This window comes from Montipora capricornis, chromosome 12 (assembly GCF_036669925.1).
Source record: "Montipora capricornis isolate CH-2021 chromosome 12, ASM3666992v2, whole genome shotgun sequence".
In the NCBI taxonomy this organism is placed as follows: domain Eukaryota; kingdom Metazoa; phylum Cnidaria; class Anthozoa; order Scleractinia; family Acroporidae; genus Montipora; species Montipora capricornis.
The window spans coordinates 12105757-12123256 of NC_090894.1; the positions used below are offsets into that span (position 1 = coordinate 12105757).

General features: G+C 38.7%; 2 protein-coding genes across 5 annotated transcripts in view; both read right to left on the reverse strand.

The window, feature by feature from the left end:
• Positions 1–3569, reverse strand: part of LOC138027708 (uncharacterized) — an 18010-nt gene extending 14441 nt beyond the window's left edge. Inside the window, exons 1-3 of the mRNA XM_068875300.1 lie at positions 3264–3569; positions 2252–2328; positions 1849–1938 (exon numbers count right to left, since the gene is read on the reverse strand). Coding sequence (XP_068731401.1) covers positions 1849–1938; positions 2252–2328; positions 3264–3505 — 409 coding nt within the window. The 5' untranslated portion in view covers positions 3506–3569. The remainder of the gene's footprint in view (positions 1–1848; positions 1939–2251; positions 2329–3263) is intronic.
• A 7752-nt stretch (positions 3570–11321) lies between these two features.
• The window catches only part of LOC138027713 (short-chain collagen C4-like), a 9457-nt gene continuing 3278 nt past the window's right edge, over positions 11322–17500 (reverse strand). Inside the window, exons 1-6 of one of the 4 annotated variants that reach the window (XM_068875310.1) lie at positions 14654–14962; positions 13666–13742; positions 13292–13345; positions 13211–13246; positions 12270–12476; positions 11322–11939 (exon numbers count right to left, since the gene is read on the reverse strand). In XM_068875310.1, coding sequence (XP_068731411.1) covers positions 11458–11939; positions 12270–12476; positions 13211–13246; positions 13292–13345; positions 13666–13742; positions 14654–14895 — 1098 coding nt within the window. In that variant the 5' untranslated portion in view covers positions 14896–14962 and the 3' untranslated portion in view covers positions 11322–11457. Of the gene's footprint in view, positions 11940–12269; positions 12477–13210; positions 13346–13665; positions 13743–14653; positions 14972–17500 lie in introns of those variants that run through there. The other 3 variants (XM_068875313.1, XM_068875309.1, XM_068875311.1) reach the window with 3 other exon arrangements.

Consider the following 17500-nt stretch of genomic DNA (forward strand, 5'->3'; position numbering starts at 1 on the left):
CAGGGTGCGTCATGATCATAGAGACTTCGCTTAAAAGGGTCTCCGTTGTATTCACCGACTTCATACTCAGTGCCGTAAATGTATGCTGCAGACTGGTGACCATCTTTGTACTTGTCGTACTTTGGATTGTGAGGAAGACAAAGGTAGTTGACTCCACCACCGTAGTGATTGTAGTGTTCACCCCCAATTATCCCTAAAACGTGGAAACGGTATGTAAAACGCATTTAGCTTGCTTGGAGATCAAACAACAGCTCTCACTCCCCAAAAAATAACCGGTACATCTCGAAAGTAATTCTTCAGTCTTTTTTTTTAGCGAGATCAGTATTTCCTTTTGAGTAATCTTTTATTATCCCTTTATAAAGTTATCTGCTTCCGTGACGACTGCTGTGACCACCAGGAAAGGAAAAAATTCAAAATTCTATCGCAACCACCTAATAATGAAGAGAACCAAGTGTGAATCTTTGGTGAGAGCTATTACGAAATGTTAGGAAGGGTTGAATTAAATTGTTCTAGGAACTTTATACCTTTATAGACGATCTGAGCACCACTGGGACATGTGGTCCTTCCCCATCGAACATACTTCACACCCGACTTTGCAGTCCCGTTTTGTCCTTTCTCTCCTTTGGCGCCTTGAGGTCCTGGGGCTCCTTGTTGTCCTTTAGGACCAGGAGGGCCTGGTAACGGTATGTCTGCGCTGGGCTTTCCTGGTTCCCCTGTGGGGAAATGGGACAGAGCGGGTGCACTAGTATTTGCTGTGTGCTGATGGGAAAAGTTAGAGGGAAGCAGTTCAGAGTGATTCGTTTTCCATGGTCACATTGACCTGCTTTTTCTTATTCAGCTTATTCAAACGAGTTAAAGGAAAGACAGGGAAGGATGCCTTACTCGGGGTGATTCACGAAACTATATTTAGTTTTCCCTTTTAAGTGAATGTATTTGTTTGTTTGTGTTTTTCCTTTTTGAGTGGGGTAGCAATTTACTGTCATTCATTTATTGTTTAACAAGTTAGAGCTCCTCTCTTAGAAAAACAGGACAAAAGCGAGGCGGCAAAACTGCATCTGGCAGGATCTAATGTTTACAATAAAGAATGGCAAATTGGAACACGATGTTTTTCGTTATTTGGAGGCGCAACGTCACAAGGGGTCTCAAACAAGTTTCAGAAAAATACATTAATTTTCAGCAAACGCATGATTATGATGCTGCAATTATCAACGGAATGCCACATGTGCATGTTTTGCAACCTTTAATCTAAATATTATACCCTTAGTGGATGATAAAGTTTTCGGAAGCCACGTATTTTACTGTATTTTTGAAAATGGTGCGATAACAAATGTTTTTAAAACACTCCTTACTTAGCGACTGGTTGAATTAAATCATCCTCAGTTTGGACAAGTTTTGGATGTCTTTTTGATATTTATAAGGGGTTCTACCATTCTATACAATTTCAAAAGCCCTAAACTGTGGTGGAGACCAAAACGGATAATATTTCCTTTGTTTACTGCAGACTCTGTTGGTCCAATGAGACTAATTTTCTCTTTTTTAGTACTAGTATTAATGGAAAGGGTTAAAGTGGATTTTAACCTGCATCAAATGGAGTTAACGTTTTCCAAGATCTGGCTCTGTGTCCACAAATTTCGGTGTGAACGCCTTCTTCCGGCCTGTACATTAAATTTCTATGATCTATAATGATTCCGATTCCAGGAGGATTTTAAGCATCAGACAAAAAATAGGTTTAATAATGGGCATCTTCTGCACAATTTCAGACGTTTTGACGGTAAGACGTCAAAATCTCTATGACAGCTCTGTGAAGTGAAGTTTAAATATTGCCACGTAGTGCAGAGTTTCATTTACCTTTGGAGCCATTTTTTCCATTCAATCCTGGTTTCCCTGGTGGACCAGGGGGTCCCATCTTTTCTTTTCCACTGTTTTGGATATGCTTTCCTTTGAGATTGAAAATGGTACAAAACAATTCAATGGCTTAGAGTTCACAAATAGGATGATTCCTTAAAATTCGTAGTTGGTAGTCATATTAATTATAACCTTCAATTATTTTTTTTAAAAAATAACCTGAACAAAATAATGCTTTTATACCAGACTTTTTTTGCGTTCATGTACTGGTGAGAACTTCCCAAATTACGCAAGGTTTTATTTTGGGTTGTGCCTCAAAACAAATGAAAAGAAATAACTTTTAACACTGAATAACTCTTCTTTTAAATGCCATTATCTTATAATCATGGGTGGGCTCTATACCAACCCAAAAGGTAGGCTATAAGTGAATTGCAAGAATTCCCACTTGATCCCAGACGAGGGAACCGCATCAGTGCATCAAGTCTATAACAAAATAAAATTGAAGTGTTGATATTCATCTGAATTGTCGATTGTTATCAGATGGTCATGTCTGAGGTAAAAGAAAGGTATTCAAGCTCAAGCAGGTTAAGGCATAATAATATTTTAGGGAAAGAACATATAACTGATGAACATTGTCCGCATTGAATTAAATGTTAAAAGAGTTTTACAGTCATGATAGTAAACGTTTGATTGTGTACTAAATCTGATTAGTCGTTTTGGTCGAATGATTTTATTTATTTATTATTTTTTTTCGTTGGAGCTGACATTTTACATGATATCGTTTACTGAGTGCCGTAATTAATATGGCTCTTTCCTTCGGGTATTTGATGATTTTTTTCCAACGCGCTTACATTGCCCCATCGTTTTGATAAATACCTCCAAGCGGCGTATTTTCTAAAAACCGTATTTTTGCGAGGAAAAGCACTTAATTGGTATAATAACTTTAATTTTAGCGAAATAAATTTTCTCTTTCTGCACAAAAATCACTTCTATACTAAACATTTCACTCACACGCACAAAATTGAAACTGTAGCGATAATATTTCCTTTGGAGTTAAATTAACTGGCAACATTTTAATACTGCTAGAAACAATAATAATTGCTTAAATATAGTAAGAGGTACCAAGTTTCTGAAGGAAGTTTTAGTCTTCGCTAAATCAATTTCGAATCGAAATTTTATTTCTGAAAACTATAAAAGTGTAAACTCCTAACGCATGAAGCAGAATTGTATAGAAATGTTATCAAATAACTTTGGTGGCCAAGAGAGTCGACAAAGCAAAATAAACGACCATTAGAAACAATGAACACTCACTGAAATCAAGAAAAAAATTGAAAAGATCACTCAGTCTCGACCGGAGAGACGACAATACGTTATTTGAGATTGGGAGGATAAGCAGCTATAACTTATCGAGGACAAACCTCTCTTCAAGGATTTTCACTCGTTTTTCAATGTCCTGTGGGTTTTGAGTGGTGTTTTTCTTAATTCCTCTGCGTTCGCGAAACAGCATCGACTCAGTCTTTTGTCCAGTTGCATGGACATCGTGATTATTTGGACGCTGATCATCCATGGCTGAGATGTGGACCAAAATGGTAAAGCACATCATTAACACAACAAGGAAACGCAAGCCACCACAAGGGGTTTTCACTCGCGGGTACTTCATAGCTGACGAAATGGTCTTCTTTGATCACTGCCTTCGGTACAAGTGGAGTATCAAGTTGGAGAAACAAAATAAATATACCTTCGGTGAATCACAAGAAAGAAGTTTTATTGATTCTGTAGAGAGCTTCACAAAGATACAAGCTTGAACTTTTTCGCGTTTACAACTGAGATGCTTTTGACTGAAAAAAGAGTCACGCGCGTAAATGTCAATATGTCAGTCAACGGATGGAAAATTATTTTCACCTGGTGTACACAATCAATCTACATCTAAGTGGAATAACAATATTTTTGTGACTAAGAAACTCTAAGCGATAGCCAAGGAAAACAAGCTTTGCCTTTAATGGGACCGCAACCCTGAAATATTCCCCATGAACAGTTGGACTGCTCAGACAGATTTGCATATAAATATTTCTAGGATGATGATAAGTGCACTCGGTTGGCTTTTCTGAAAGACTAGCAAAAGGTTATGAAATCTAACAGCAGGAAATGACAGTGCTTCATCATTAACTGTTTTCAAACCGTAGTTTTGGAAGCGCGTTCCCATGCCAATTGCCGTTCTCGGCCTGACGACGACGACGTGAACTGAGCAAAACAGTTTAGGTTATGTGGAGGTCGCAAGCATCTGACAATAAATTTTCAATTGTCCATGTAGGGTACTGTAAAAATAACATTCTACATCTGACTAAATTGACGACGGTCTGTGCAACAGAGAGCGCCGATCTTGCAAATACATTGTTGACTGACATATTACAGTTCTTAGAGCGGCGTTCTTACCTATAAGACGACGGATTTAGAACTGTCTGTACCTTTCTCTTGAACCAAAGAATACAGAAAAGCTAGAGTGACACATTTAATAAGCTTTCGGCGATTTAATTTCTTCACTCCCCAGGGATCTTTCTGTAAGCCAAGTGAATTCAGTGTTACAATTAAAATGCTCTGGTTGTTGTAATTGAATCAATTAGGTCATTTGTTAAAGAACTGGAAAAGTTGACATGCCGGAATGAAGTTTGGTCTGTACAATGGGATGAAAATCCGTCCTTAACCTTTAGCATGAAGGGTTGTCAGTTTGAATAAGATGAAACGTACGCGAACATGTCGTAAATGATGTACTTATGTCTCATTTGTCCATAACAAAGAGCTTTGGCAAGGACGAGGATGCAACGGAAACAGCGACTCGTCCTAAACTAGGTTTTAATGCCGCAAAAAGGCGTGCTGCAGTTGCAGCATATATTTCTCAATACATTTCTTTTCCGTCCTCTGGAAAACAAGAAAGTAAAGCAGAGTTTAAGAAACGACGAAGGGCAGGGCAAAGAGAACGCCACGTATATCATTTGGTCAAAAGAGAAAAAATAAACGTAGTCGGCACTTGTTTTATCATCACGTATTTCTGCCAGTACTTTGCGACATAAAATCACCAAATTTGAGGTTTTGACAATAACGTGAGGAAAAGTTTCGTTTCCAATTGAGTTTTAGGATACTTCGCCTCATGACATGAACGAGACAGAATAATCGCGGAACACTTACGAAACCGCAAAGTTTATATTTTGAGGTGACGTTTTCAGTTCGTCGCCGTCGTAGATGTTGAAGTCCCTAATAAAGTAAAATAGGAATAAATGTAACCACATTCAATCGATGAAGTTTTGACGACAACGTGAACATACTTCCAAGCAATCCTTCATTCTCCATATTTACTTCAATAACGAATTCTTCCAACCCAATACAATACACTTGGAGCATTTTCGCCGATATTGTGATACTCGAACAGTACGGGATATAGACGGCAAACAGGTTTACGATAGCGTCAGAAAATGTTGATTCATTTTTCAAGTTACGCTTTCGTTAGCGTCGCTGTCTTCCTCTCAAAGGTATATTAGCAATACAAAACTTTATTACGTTTTATTTACATTCATTTACAGTATGAAAGCAATAACGGTTATAAACATCAAAACAGATTTTGTGGGGCTCTTTTTATTCCCCTTCCCTTTGTAGCAGTTTTGCATGGGAAAGGTGGCCTTTGAGTGTACTCACTGAGTTAGTGGTTCCTCTCGTGCTGTGGTGTGTGATTTGAGGTTTGGGGATTCGGTCAGTGTAAAACGCAGACTGCAGACTGCAGACCAGGGGTAAAATGCAGACTGAGGTTACAACGTAAAGTTCTGTTGAAAAAGCCCAAATCCCTAAGGAATGCTAACCTTAAGGCCTAATTAGGCCTAAAACAATATTTAGGCTTAACTGTTAGCATTTATAAAGGGGTTTGGGCTTTTGCAGTCTGCGTTTTACACTGACCGTTTGGGGATTCCAAAAGCAGCACTGAAACAGGAACAGCAGAGGTAAATTTTGTAACACGAAAGGGCTCTATTGGCATGATTGTAACAACACAAAAAAACAGCAAAATCAGTATGCCGGGAGTTGATGATGAATAGAATCACGACGAATAAAGATAGGCTGAGTGGTAAGAGTTGTATTTACAATGAAAATTGACCGTGATAAATTCAAGTCAACACAATATTACCAAGTTAAATACAAAATCACTGTTGCATCGGGATTTATTGGTCGACTTTATGACTGAAATGAACGTAAACGTTTAGAACTGATGGGTCAACTGGCTAGAAAAGTTTCACTGAGTGAACTAAAGCGAAAAGAGAACTTGAAGCGGGTGATTTCGAGTAATATAACTTTCTTCGCCTTTGACAAAGTACACAACAGAGGTCAACAGAAGGCAGATCATCACAATTTGAGGTTCGTTTACACGACAGAGGAAAAATGGCACTAACGGGTCCGATAAAAAAGTGAAACGGTTTCAATCATGTTTGTAAAGAAACTGAACTTTTATCCGTTCCGTTACGGAACCATAGGCGTTCGGAAGGAAGATGAGCTAGAACTTAACATATTTGTCCTCTATTAAACCTCTCCTTTCTTTTAATATATCGAAAAAGGCCTATTTGCTACTTCCAACATGATCTCTTCTCTAAATTAACGATTATCGTAAATTCGTAATTAGCTTTGAATAGAATTTACTGTTATCGTCAATTTAGGACACTGTGTCCCAGGACTTGTGGTAGCACAGAAAATAAGGAAATTAAAAAATCATATCCGTGGATTAGATTCGAACCCGGAGCTTCTGTTTTATCGGAACCGCTTCTTTCCGCTTCACCATTGAAGATTCTCATAAAATATATATAGTAGCGTGACTTTCGGGACATTTTGGCGCAAACGATTTTTTGATTTGGTTTAAATCTCGATATTTGATGGTCTGTTCAATACGTAAAATTTGCGGTAAAACTCCGACATGTTGGCCCATATACTGCTCTGTTGGCCGCACTAGCTACCGAAACAAAAGAGATATGGGTCTAGCTGCTATTGTGACGTAAAAGCCGGAGTTTTCTAAACATTTGACTTGTTCAATGTGGATTTTTTGACTGCAGTTTACATGCGTAGCAGCAGAATGCAACAATACCAGAAATTTGAAAGACGGTACAGGGCTTAATTTCATGATACCGTATTTCGACGACAATCGCCATGAAGCCATGAACGTCGAGGTAGATTGGTTCAGTTTGTCACAGTGCTCGAAGCATTTCAAAACAGAGGACTTCACTCGACGTTTAGACCGCTTTTGATCAAACGTGACAACACAAATATGGAAGACGTTTCATTAAACACCTATTTGTAATACGATTCTCCTTGCAGAAAGCTCAAGTTGTAAGAGAAACGATCTGTTGAATACGTATAAAATTAGCGGCAAAATACTGCCATGTTAGCCTACCGAACTACCGAGACAAGAGAGGTATGGGTCTAGCTGCAATTGTGACGTGAAAATTTGACTTCGTCTCAGCAGGATGTGACAATACCAGGAGTCTGAAAGGCTTCATTTCCTGATACCGTATTTTGACGACAATCGGCATGAGATTACGAAACGTCGAAGGAGATGGGTTCAGTTTGTGCTTGAAGAATTTCAAAAGAGAGGCCTTTACTCGACGTTTGGACCGCTTTTGATCAAACGTGACAACACAAATATGAAAGGCGTTTAATTAAACGATTCTCATGGCAGAAGGCTCAAGTTATAAGAGAAATGGAAGTGGAAGCAATAAAAAGAAACGAAGCAAAGATAAAATCAGATATTTAATCAAATACACCAGCAGTACAGAACATGTACTCTATTTGTAAACCATATCTTAGCCAAAAAAAAAAAAAAATTTTCACCGCTCACCTTGCTTCGTCCCCTGCTGTTTGTTGATACATTTGCTTGCCTCTTGCTTTGCCTCATTTTCCGGCTGTTAACTTAAGACTCCATTTCTGAAGGCAAACGGGTTCAAATCCTGGGATGTTGAATCACACAGGACAATTTAACGCCGGGGCCAACATTTTGAAGGACAAGGTCACTTTCACAAGACTCTAAACAGCCTTCCAACTCCCTACAGCAATAGTACTCGCTAATGTTTTGAAGAAAATCGACACTGTGACAATTCCCACACTTGCACCTACACAATACAGAAGTCAACGAATGAATAAAAGAAACAAATCACGATGAACTGTTGATGCAAGAAGTAACAGCCAAACAAGAAACATACAATCAACGAAAGCAGTCTCGGTAGGTGCGCACAGAGATCACCATGCAGAATACGCAAGTATTCCCACTTAAGCCACTTCAACGTTTCCCTCAAATTTATCGGCCTTCAGTTGTCGTTCTAGTGCTTTGTCAGCTTGTTTTTCCTGTTTCGTAATTGGCAGTCCATTCCTTGTCAGCCTTTGGGTCGTCAGCAAAGGCGATGACTTCATCGCTCGAGGCTATATGATCTCGATGAAGATAAATCATGACCATCGTCTTCCATTTCTATATCGTAATCCATTTTCGAGTCTTCGGAAAAATGACCAGCGACGTCAGAATCTGACGAGGGGCAAGACATTTTTAACGTTACGTTAAAAGAACTTTTTTATCAAGGAGAAAGCAAATAAAGCTTCCACCTCGTTCCCAGGGTCCCCTGAGAACGAGTTTGGTGAAGCTTGTATCCTGCGGGCTCTCAATCTGACGTCACTACCATCGCTCTTCCCAGACCTCTTTTGCGCGGTCGTGATGTCCTGAAACGGAAGTTTTAAAGGGGCACAGAAAATCTAGTATTTAGCCAGTCGGAAAAAAAAATTGGCGCCAGAATGCTCCCAAAACTACGCTTAATTTTTTAAGACAAAAATATATTTTTTGTTTTTGGGTGGACTTAAAGTGCGAGGATCACTTCTCTCAATTTTAGCAAAAACCCGCACTTTAAATATATAGATTTGTTACGGCAGAAAATTCTCTCTGAAGTATTGTCACATGATCTACAAAGAATAAGCGAAATGACGAAGTGAGTAGGATCTATTTTAGCTCCATGCTATATAGCCTATCTGAAATTAACACGCAGTATTCTTTAAAAAATTCGCGATGAAATTTCCCCAAAACGCTCTTGAATAGCAACGGAGCTTAAGGTGGTTAAAAGCAGTTTCATCAATTTCAAGAGAATGTATCAAGAATTGCCTCCACAACACTGTATCACATAACAGCAATGTCAAGATATCATATGAAACGCCCTTGTTGCTTCAGTAACACGATGCGTTCATTATCATGACGCAATACGTCATCATAGCAACAGGAGAGTCATCGAAAAACACCCTGTGTTTTGTCTTTAGTTGATGGTATCTCTAAACCCCATTTTTTATTGCTGAAAAGTTTTTAGCAGGCTGAGATGAGACTCCGAGCATAGTTTTTTGTTTTTTTGTTTTTTCGTTTTGGAAATAGCAGCTGCTTTATTATTCATCAGCGTCACAAATTCTTGCCCATTTTGGAGGTCATTTTGTTGAAACTCAAGCACGGTTCCAACAGACCTTTTTATTTTCGTGAGTTATGCACGCGCTGCGGGCCTATTGTCACCACGGACTCACACTCTTACGCTCTTACACTCTTACACTCATTCAACCCGGAGACATAGTGTGGTAGTGCACTACCACAAAAACGAGCGAGGAACCAGGTGACTAATGCAACTAAACTTGCTAAAAAACGACGTTTTTTCTGGAAACTTGGAAACCAGCAAAGGCAATCCACGTAAAACTTGGGATCTGAACTCAGTAACCTTAACTGTTGGCTGACAGCCAACAAGTTGAGTTTAAATGTGGCTAGCATTACCCGAGATGTTTGGGATCTGCTATTCGGACGGTCCTTATTACGAAAATAGACGAGTTCACGCTCTTGAGTGCATCATGGGTAATCAGGGCAAGATGGAGAGAAATTCAAAGGTTTGTAAGGAAGTTCAAAACGATGAAAAGTGTTCATAATATGCAATTTTGGGTTTTTTGTTTTCCAAAACAGAAGATATGCACTCAAAGATGTGGCAGAATAAATTTGGAGAGAATGGATGTTGTAGACATGATTTTATTAAAAAGAGTTTCTGCCATGATTTCCCTTAATTCCAAAGGCACAAAATTAAAGAGAATGTATGGAGACAAAAAAAGCAATAACTAGGAATTCCAAACAACGGATACCAAAGTCTAGTTCATCTCAGTAGTTGTAAACATGAACTTATTTGTTTGGTTTATGAAGGAGAAAGTCTATAAAGTTGAGTCATGAACAGTATATTTTGCTTCGAATTTCCATACAAACCTTTGAATTTCCCGCCATGTTGTCCTGATTACCCATGATGCAATCAAGAGCGTGAACTCGTCTATTATTTTGAAAAACAACCCTAATTAACGAAACCATAGAAACTATCAATACAAGAATTTACACTTCGCGAGACATTTTTATTCTTTAAACCTAAATAGCTAGGGTAAAACCAGAATTAATTTTTTCTTAGGGAGGTTGTGACAGGATTTGAACGCTTCATTTGCCCTTACAATACCCATTTTGTAATAATAGTTTTTCAATTTCATTAACTAAAGGCAAGAACGCATAAAGAGGAATCAGAACAAATACGAAAACAACGATAGGTCAAGGTGCGAAATTAACCTCGTGCTTTCTTGGTTTGAAGGAGTCGCCTCGAGTCCCATTTCATGTAAAGGCCAGTGAAAAGTTTCTTCCTGTACTCGGTCATCGTTGAAACATATGTACGATTTTGCTCGCGTTTGACAAGGCCGTCTAAAAACGGAATTTTATGCTTTTCTTCGAATTTCATGGTAAATTTTATGCTAGGATGTCTCAGGTTGAGGTATTTGAGAAATCTTTGTTGTCAAACAGGGTGGAAGTGTCACTGTCATAAATGGCGACCACTTTTTCATTCTTTTGTGTTTATGTTAATTAGACCTACTGCCCTCATTTTGAAACAAATATTCTTTTGAAATTTGCTCGTCGTTGCGAGGCTACAAAGACTTGTTAGCTTTAAAAGAAAAGGAAATTTTATTGGGCCGCCATTATGAAAGAGGTCTATACTCGTACCTAAACCAGACAAATGGACAATCCTTCCTCTCTTGTACCCATTTTTGTTGGAAGAGGCACATGAAAATATTGGCCAGTGCGGTGTCACTTAGAAAAAGAATGGGTACAAGGGAGGAAAGATTGTCCGTTATCTAGGTTAGGTAAGTTCAAATGCTTAAGTATTTTCGTTCCATTGGGGTCAACCTTGGGTTTCATACCAATGTGGTCTTATTTGATTTTTCGGAGAAATTTCAATTAATTAATGAAAATGGACTTGCTGTGGAGGATCAATTTCTACTGAGTTTTGTAAGAAGACTGGAGTACGACTAAAAGATTTAGTATATTCGGTACCAATCGAAGAGGGCACTTGTTCCAAGACATCTCAGCTGTAGGATGCTGATTAGTGGATCGAATTGAACATAATCGTGTAACACAAGACTCATTAAGATCAACAAGTTTATTGTTTTGCCCCCTTACTCTACATTTGCTCTCTGGCTTGCTAGCGATTGATATTTCATTTAGTTTCTGTTTAGTTCTAATGCAAATCAACTACTGTTCAAGCTTTCTTTTTTCTTTCATTACTTGGTGCAGACGGCGCATGTCAACTCTCGATGGTTGACATATGGAAGACAGGGAAGTGAACCACAAACGCCTTCCACGGGATACAGCAAGGCACCATCTTTGTTAGCATGGCTACCAGGAACATATTCTGGATCACCATCGACACAGATGAAATCACTTGAATGTTTGTCACCATGAAGTTGAGTCATCAGATACCCATGATACTCCTCGGTCCATCCAGATGGACAGTCATTCCTTGCGGGCATCATCAGCATTGAACCACGTGACGTCACGAAGCAGACAACACAGGGTGCGTCATGATCATGGAGATTTCTCTTAAAAGGGTCTCCGTTGTATTGATGGACTTCATACTCAGTGCCGTAAATGTATCCTGAGTACTGGTTACCATCATTGTACTTGTCGTACTTTGGATTGTGAGGAAGACAAAGGTAGTTTGCTCCACCACCGTGATGAGTGTAGTGTTCACCCCCAATTATCCCTGAAACGCGAGAAGGGCATGTAAAACGCATTCAGCTTGCTTGGAGATCAAATTAAACAACAGCTCTCACTCCCAAATAAATTACATGTCGAAAGTAATTCTTCAGTCTTTTTTTTAGCGAGATGAGTGTTTCCTATTGAGTAACTTTTTACTATTCCTTTATAAAGTTTTCTGCTCCCGTGTCGACTACTGTGACCACCAGGAAAGGAAAATATTCAAAATTCTACCGCAACCACCTAAATCATGAAGAAAACCAAGTGTGAATCTTTGGTGAGAGCTGTTACGAAATGTCAGGAAACGTTGAATTAAATCGTTCAAGGAAGTTTATACCTTTATAGACGATCTGAGCACCACTGGGACATGTGGTCCTTCCCCATCGAACATACTTCACACCCGACTTTGTAGTCCCCTTTTGTCCTTTTTCTCCTTTGGCGCCTTGAGGTCCCTGGGCTCCAGTCTTACCTACAGCTCCTTGTTGTCCTTTAGGTCCAGGAGGGCCTGGTAAGGGCGTGTTTGTGCCAGGCTTTCCTGGTTCCCCTGTGAGGAAAGAGCACAGAGCGAGTGCCCTCGTATTTGCTGTGTGCTGATGGGAAAAGTTAGAGGGAAGTCGTTCAGAGTGATTCGTTTTCCATGGTCACATTGACCTGCATTTCTTATTCAGCTTATTCAAACGAGTTTAAGGAAAGAAGGGAAAGATGCCTCACTCGGGATGATTCACGAAACTATATTTAGTTTTCCCTTTTAAGTGAGTGTATTTGTTTGTTTGTGTTTTTCTTTTTTGAGTGGGGTAGTTTGTGTCAAATACCTTAAGCAATTTACTGTCATTCATTTATTGTTTAACAAGTTAGAGCTCCTCTCTTAGAAAAACAGGACAATCTCAAAAGCCTTAAACTGTGGTGGAGACCAAAACGGATGATATTTCCTTTGTTCAATGCAGACTCTGTTGGTCCAATGAGACTAATTTTCTCTTTTTTAGTTCTAATGGAAAGGGTTAAAGTGGATTTTAACCTGCATCAAATGGAGTTAACTTTTTCCAAGATCTGGCTCTGTCTCCACAAATTTCAGTGTAAACGCCTTCTTCCGGCCTGTACATTAAATTTCCATGATATATAATGATCCCGATTCCAGGAGGATTTTAAGCAAAAAATAGGTTTAATAATGGGCATCTTCTGCACGGTTTCAGACGTTTTGACGGTAAGACGTCAAAATCTCTATGATAGCTCTGTGAAGTGAAGTTTAAATATTGCCACGTAGTGCAGAGTTTCATTTACCTTTGGAGCCATTTTTTCCATTCAATCCTGGTGTCCCTGGTGTTCCTAATGTTCCTGGTGTCCCTGGTTTTCCTTGTGGACCAGGGGGTCCAAGAGGTCCCATCTTTTCTTTTCCACTGTTTTGGATATGCTTTCCTTTGAGATTGAAAATGGTACAAAACAATTCAATGCCTTAGAGTTCACAAATAGGATGATTTCTTAAAATTCGTAGTTGGTAGTCATATTAATAATAACCTTTAATTACTTTCTTTAAAAAATAACGTGAACAAAATAGTGCTTTTATACCAGACTTTTTTTGCGTTCATGTACTCAGTCTGGTGAGAACTTCCCAAGTAACGGAAGAGTTTATTTTCTGTTGTGCCTCAAACAAATGAAAAGAAATAACTTTTATCACTGAATAACTTTTCTTTTAAATGCCATTATCTTATAATCATGGGTGGGCTCTATATACCAACCCAAAAGGTAGGCTATAAGTGAATTGCAAGAATTCCCACTTGATCCCAGACGAGGGAACCGCATCAGTGCATCAAGTCTATAACAAAATAAAATTGAAGTGTTGATATTCATCTGAATTGTCGATTGTTATCAGATGGTCATGTCTGAGGTAAAAGAAAGGTATTCTGGCTCAAGCAGGTTAAGCATAATAATATTTTAGGGAAAGAACATGTAACTGAAGAACTGTCCGTATTAATTAAATGTTAAAGAGTTTTACAGTGATAGTAAACGTTTGATTGTGTACTAGATCTGATTGGTCGTTTTGGTCGAATGATTTTATTTATTTATTAATTTTTTCCTTGGAGTTGACATTTTACATGATATCCTGTACTGAGTGCCGTAATTAATATGGCTCTTTCCTTCGGGTCTTTGATGATTTTTTTCCAACGCGATTACATGGCCCCATCGTTTTGATAAATACCTCCAAGCGGCGTATTTTCTAAAAACCGTATTTTTACGAGGAAAATCACTTAATTCGTATAATAACTTTAATTTTAGCGAAATAAATTTTCTCTTTCTGCGCAAAAATCATTTCTACTAAACATTTCACTCACACGCACAAAATTGAAACTGTAGCGATAATATTTCCTTTGGAGTTAAATTAACTGGCAACATTTTAATACTGCTAGAAACAAGAATAATTAAGAGGTACCAAGTTTCTGAAGGAAGTTTTAGCCTTCGCTAAATCAATTTCGAATCGAAATTTTATTTCTGAAAACTATAAAAGTGTAAACTCCTAACGCATGAAGCCGAATTGTATAGAAATGTTATCAAATAACTTTGGTGGCCAAGAGAGTCGACGAAGCAAAATACACGACCATTCGAAACAATGAACACTCACTGAAATCAAGAAAAAATTTGAAAAGATTACTCAGTCTCGACCGGAGAAACGACAATACGTTATTTGAGATTGGGAGGATAAGCAGCTATAAATTATCGAGGACAAACCTCTCTTCAACGCTTTTCAGTCGTTTTTCAAAGTCTTGCGGGTTTTGAGTGGTATTTTTCTTAATTCTTCTGCGTTCGCGAAACAGCATCGACTCAGTCTTTTGTCCAGTTGCATGGACATCGTGATTATTTGGACGCTGATCATCCATGGCTGAGATGTGGACCAAAATGGTAAAGCAAATCATTAACACAACAAGGAAACGCAAGCCACCACAAGGGGTTTTCACTCGCGGGTACTTCATAGCTGACGAAATGGTCTTCTTTGATCACTGCCTTCGGTACAAGTGGAGTATCAAGTTGGAGAAACGAAATAAATATACCTTAGGTGAATCACAAGAAAGAAGTTTTATTGATTCTGCAGAGAGCTTCACAAAGATACAAGCTTGAACTTTTTCGCGTTTACAACTGAGATGCTTTTGACTGAACAAAGAGTCACGCGCGTAAATGTCAATATGTCAGTCAACGGATGAAAAATTAGTTGCACCTGGTCTACACAATCAATCTACATCCAAGTGGAATAACAATATTTTGTGACTAAGAAACTCAGATAGCCGACGAAAACAAGCTTTGCCTTTAATGGGACCGCAAACCCTGAAATATTCCCCATGAACAGTTGGACTGCTCAGACAGATTTGCATATAAATATTTCTAGGATGATGATAAGTGCACTCGGTTGGCTTTTCTGAAAGACTAGCAAAGGGTTATGAAATCTAACAGCAGGAAATGACAGTGCTTCATCATTAACTGTTTTCAAACCGTAGTTTTGTTAGGGCGTTCCCATGCCAATTGCCGTTCTCGGCCTGAGGACGACGACGTGAACTGAGCAAATTTTAGGTTATGTGGAGGTCGCGCCGATATTGCGCATACATTGTTGACATATTACAGTTCTTAGAGCGGCGTTCTTACCTATAAGACGACGGATTTAGATTTGTCTGTCTGTACCTTTCTCTTGAACCAAAGAATACAGAAAAGCTAGAGTGACATATTTAATAAGCTTTCGGCGATTTAATGTCTTCGTTCCCCAGGGATCTTTCTGTAAACCAAGTGAATTCAGTGTTGGAATTGAAATGCTCTGGTTGTTGAAATGGAAAGAATTGGGTCATTTGTTAAAGAACTGGAAAAGTTGATATGCCGGAATAAAGTTTGGTCTGTACAATGGGATGAAAATCCTTAATTAACCTTTATCATGAAGGGTTGTCAGTTTGAATAAGATGAAACGTACGCGAACATGTAAATGATGTACTTATGTCTCATTTGTCCATAACAAAGAGCTTTGGCAAGGACGAGGATGCAACGGAAATAGCGACTCGTCCTAAACTAGGTTTTAATGCCGCAAAAAGGCCAGGGCAAAGAGAACGCAACGTATATCATTTGGTTAAAAGAGAAAAAATAAACGTAGTCGGCACTTGTTTTATCAGCTTTTATCATCACGTATTTCTGCCAGTGCTTTGCGACATAAAATCACCGAATTTGAGGTTTTGACAATAACGTGAGGAAACGTTCGTTTCCAATTGACTTTTAGGATACTTCGCCTCATGACATGAACGAGACAGAATAATCGCGGAACACTTACGAAAGCGCAAAGTTTAGATTTTGAGCTGACGTTTTGAGTTCGTCGCCGTCGTAGATGTTAAAGTCCCTAATAAAGTAAAATAGGAATAAATGTAACCACATTCAATCGATGAAGTTTTGACGACAACGTGAACATACTTGCAAGCAATCCTTCATTCTCCATATTTACTTCAATAACGAATTCTTCCAATACAATACACTTGGAGCATTTTCGCCGATATTGTGATACTCGAACAGTACGGGATATAGACGGCAAGCAGGTTTACGATAGCGTCAGAAAATGTTTTCAAGTTACGCTTTCGTTAGCGTCGCTGTCTTCCTTGCAAAGTTATATTAGCAATACAAAACTCTATCACGTTTTATTTACATTCATTTACAGTATGAAAGCAATAACGATTATAAACATCAAAACAGATTTTGTGGGGCTCGATCTTTTTATTCCCCTTCCCTTTGTAGCAGTTTTGCATGGGAAAGGTGGCCTTTGAGTGTACTCACTGAGTTAGTGGTTCCTCTCGTGCTATGGTGTGTGATTTGAGGTTTGGGGATTCCAAAAGCAGCACTGAAACAGGAACAGCAGAGGTAAATTTTGTAACATGAAAGGGCTCTATTGGCATGATTGTAACAACACAAAAAAACAGCAAAATATGCCGGGAGTTGATGACATAATGGGAATGGATGAATAGAATCACGACGAATAAAGATAGGCTGAGTGGTAAGAGTTGTATTTACAATGAAAATTGACCGTGATAAATTCAAGTCAACACAATATTACCAAGTTAAATACAGCTACCAAATTAACAAATCACTGTTGCATGGGGATTTATTGGTCGACTTTATGACTGAAATGAACGTGAACGTTTAAAACTGATGGGTCAACTGGCTAGAAAAGTTTCACTGAGTGAACTAAAGCGAAAAGAGAACTTGAAGCGAGTGATTTTGAGTAATATAACTTTCTTCGCCGTTGACAAAGTACACAACAGAGGTCAACAGAGAGAGGTCGACAGGCAGATCATCACAGAGGTGCGTTCTACGCGACAGAGGAAAAATGGCACGTGTCCGATAAAAAGTGGAACGGTTCCATTCAGTTTTGTAAAGAAACAGTGAATCGCCGAAAACAAAATTAAGTTTTCAAATCTCCTTTTTATCGTGATATGATCTGTGTGTTCGGAATCAAATGTGTAATGGAATAAGACCAGTCTGAGCATCGTGTAACGGGAGGTGGATGGGTCATAACATTATTGTGGTGTTCACTTGGGAAATGAAAGTTCACACAAG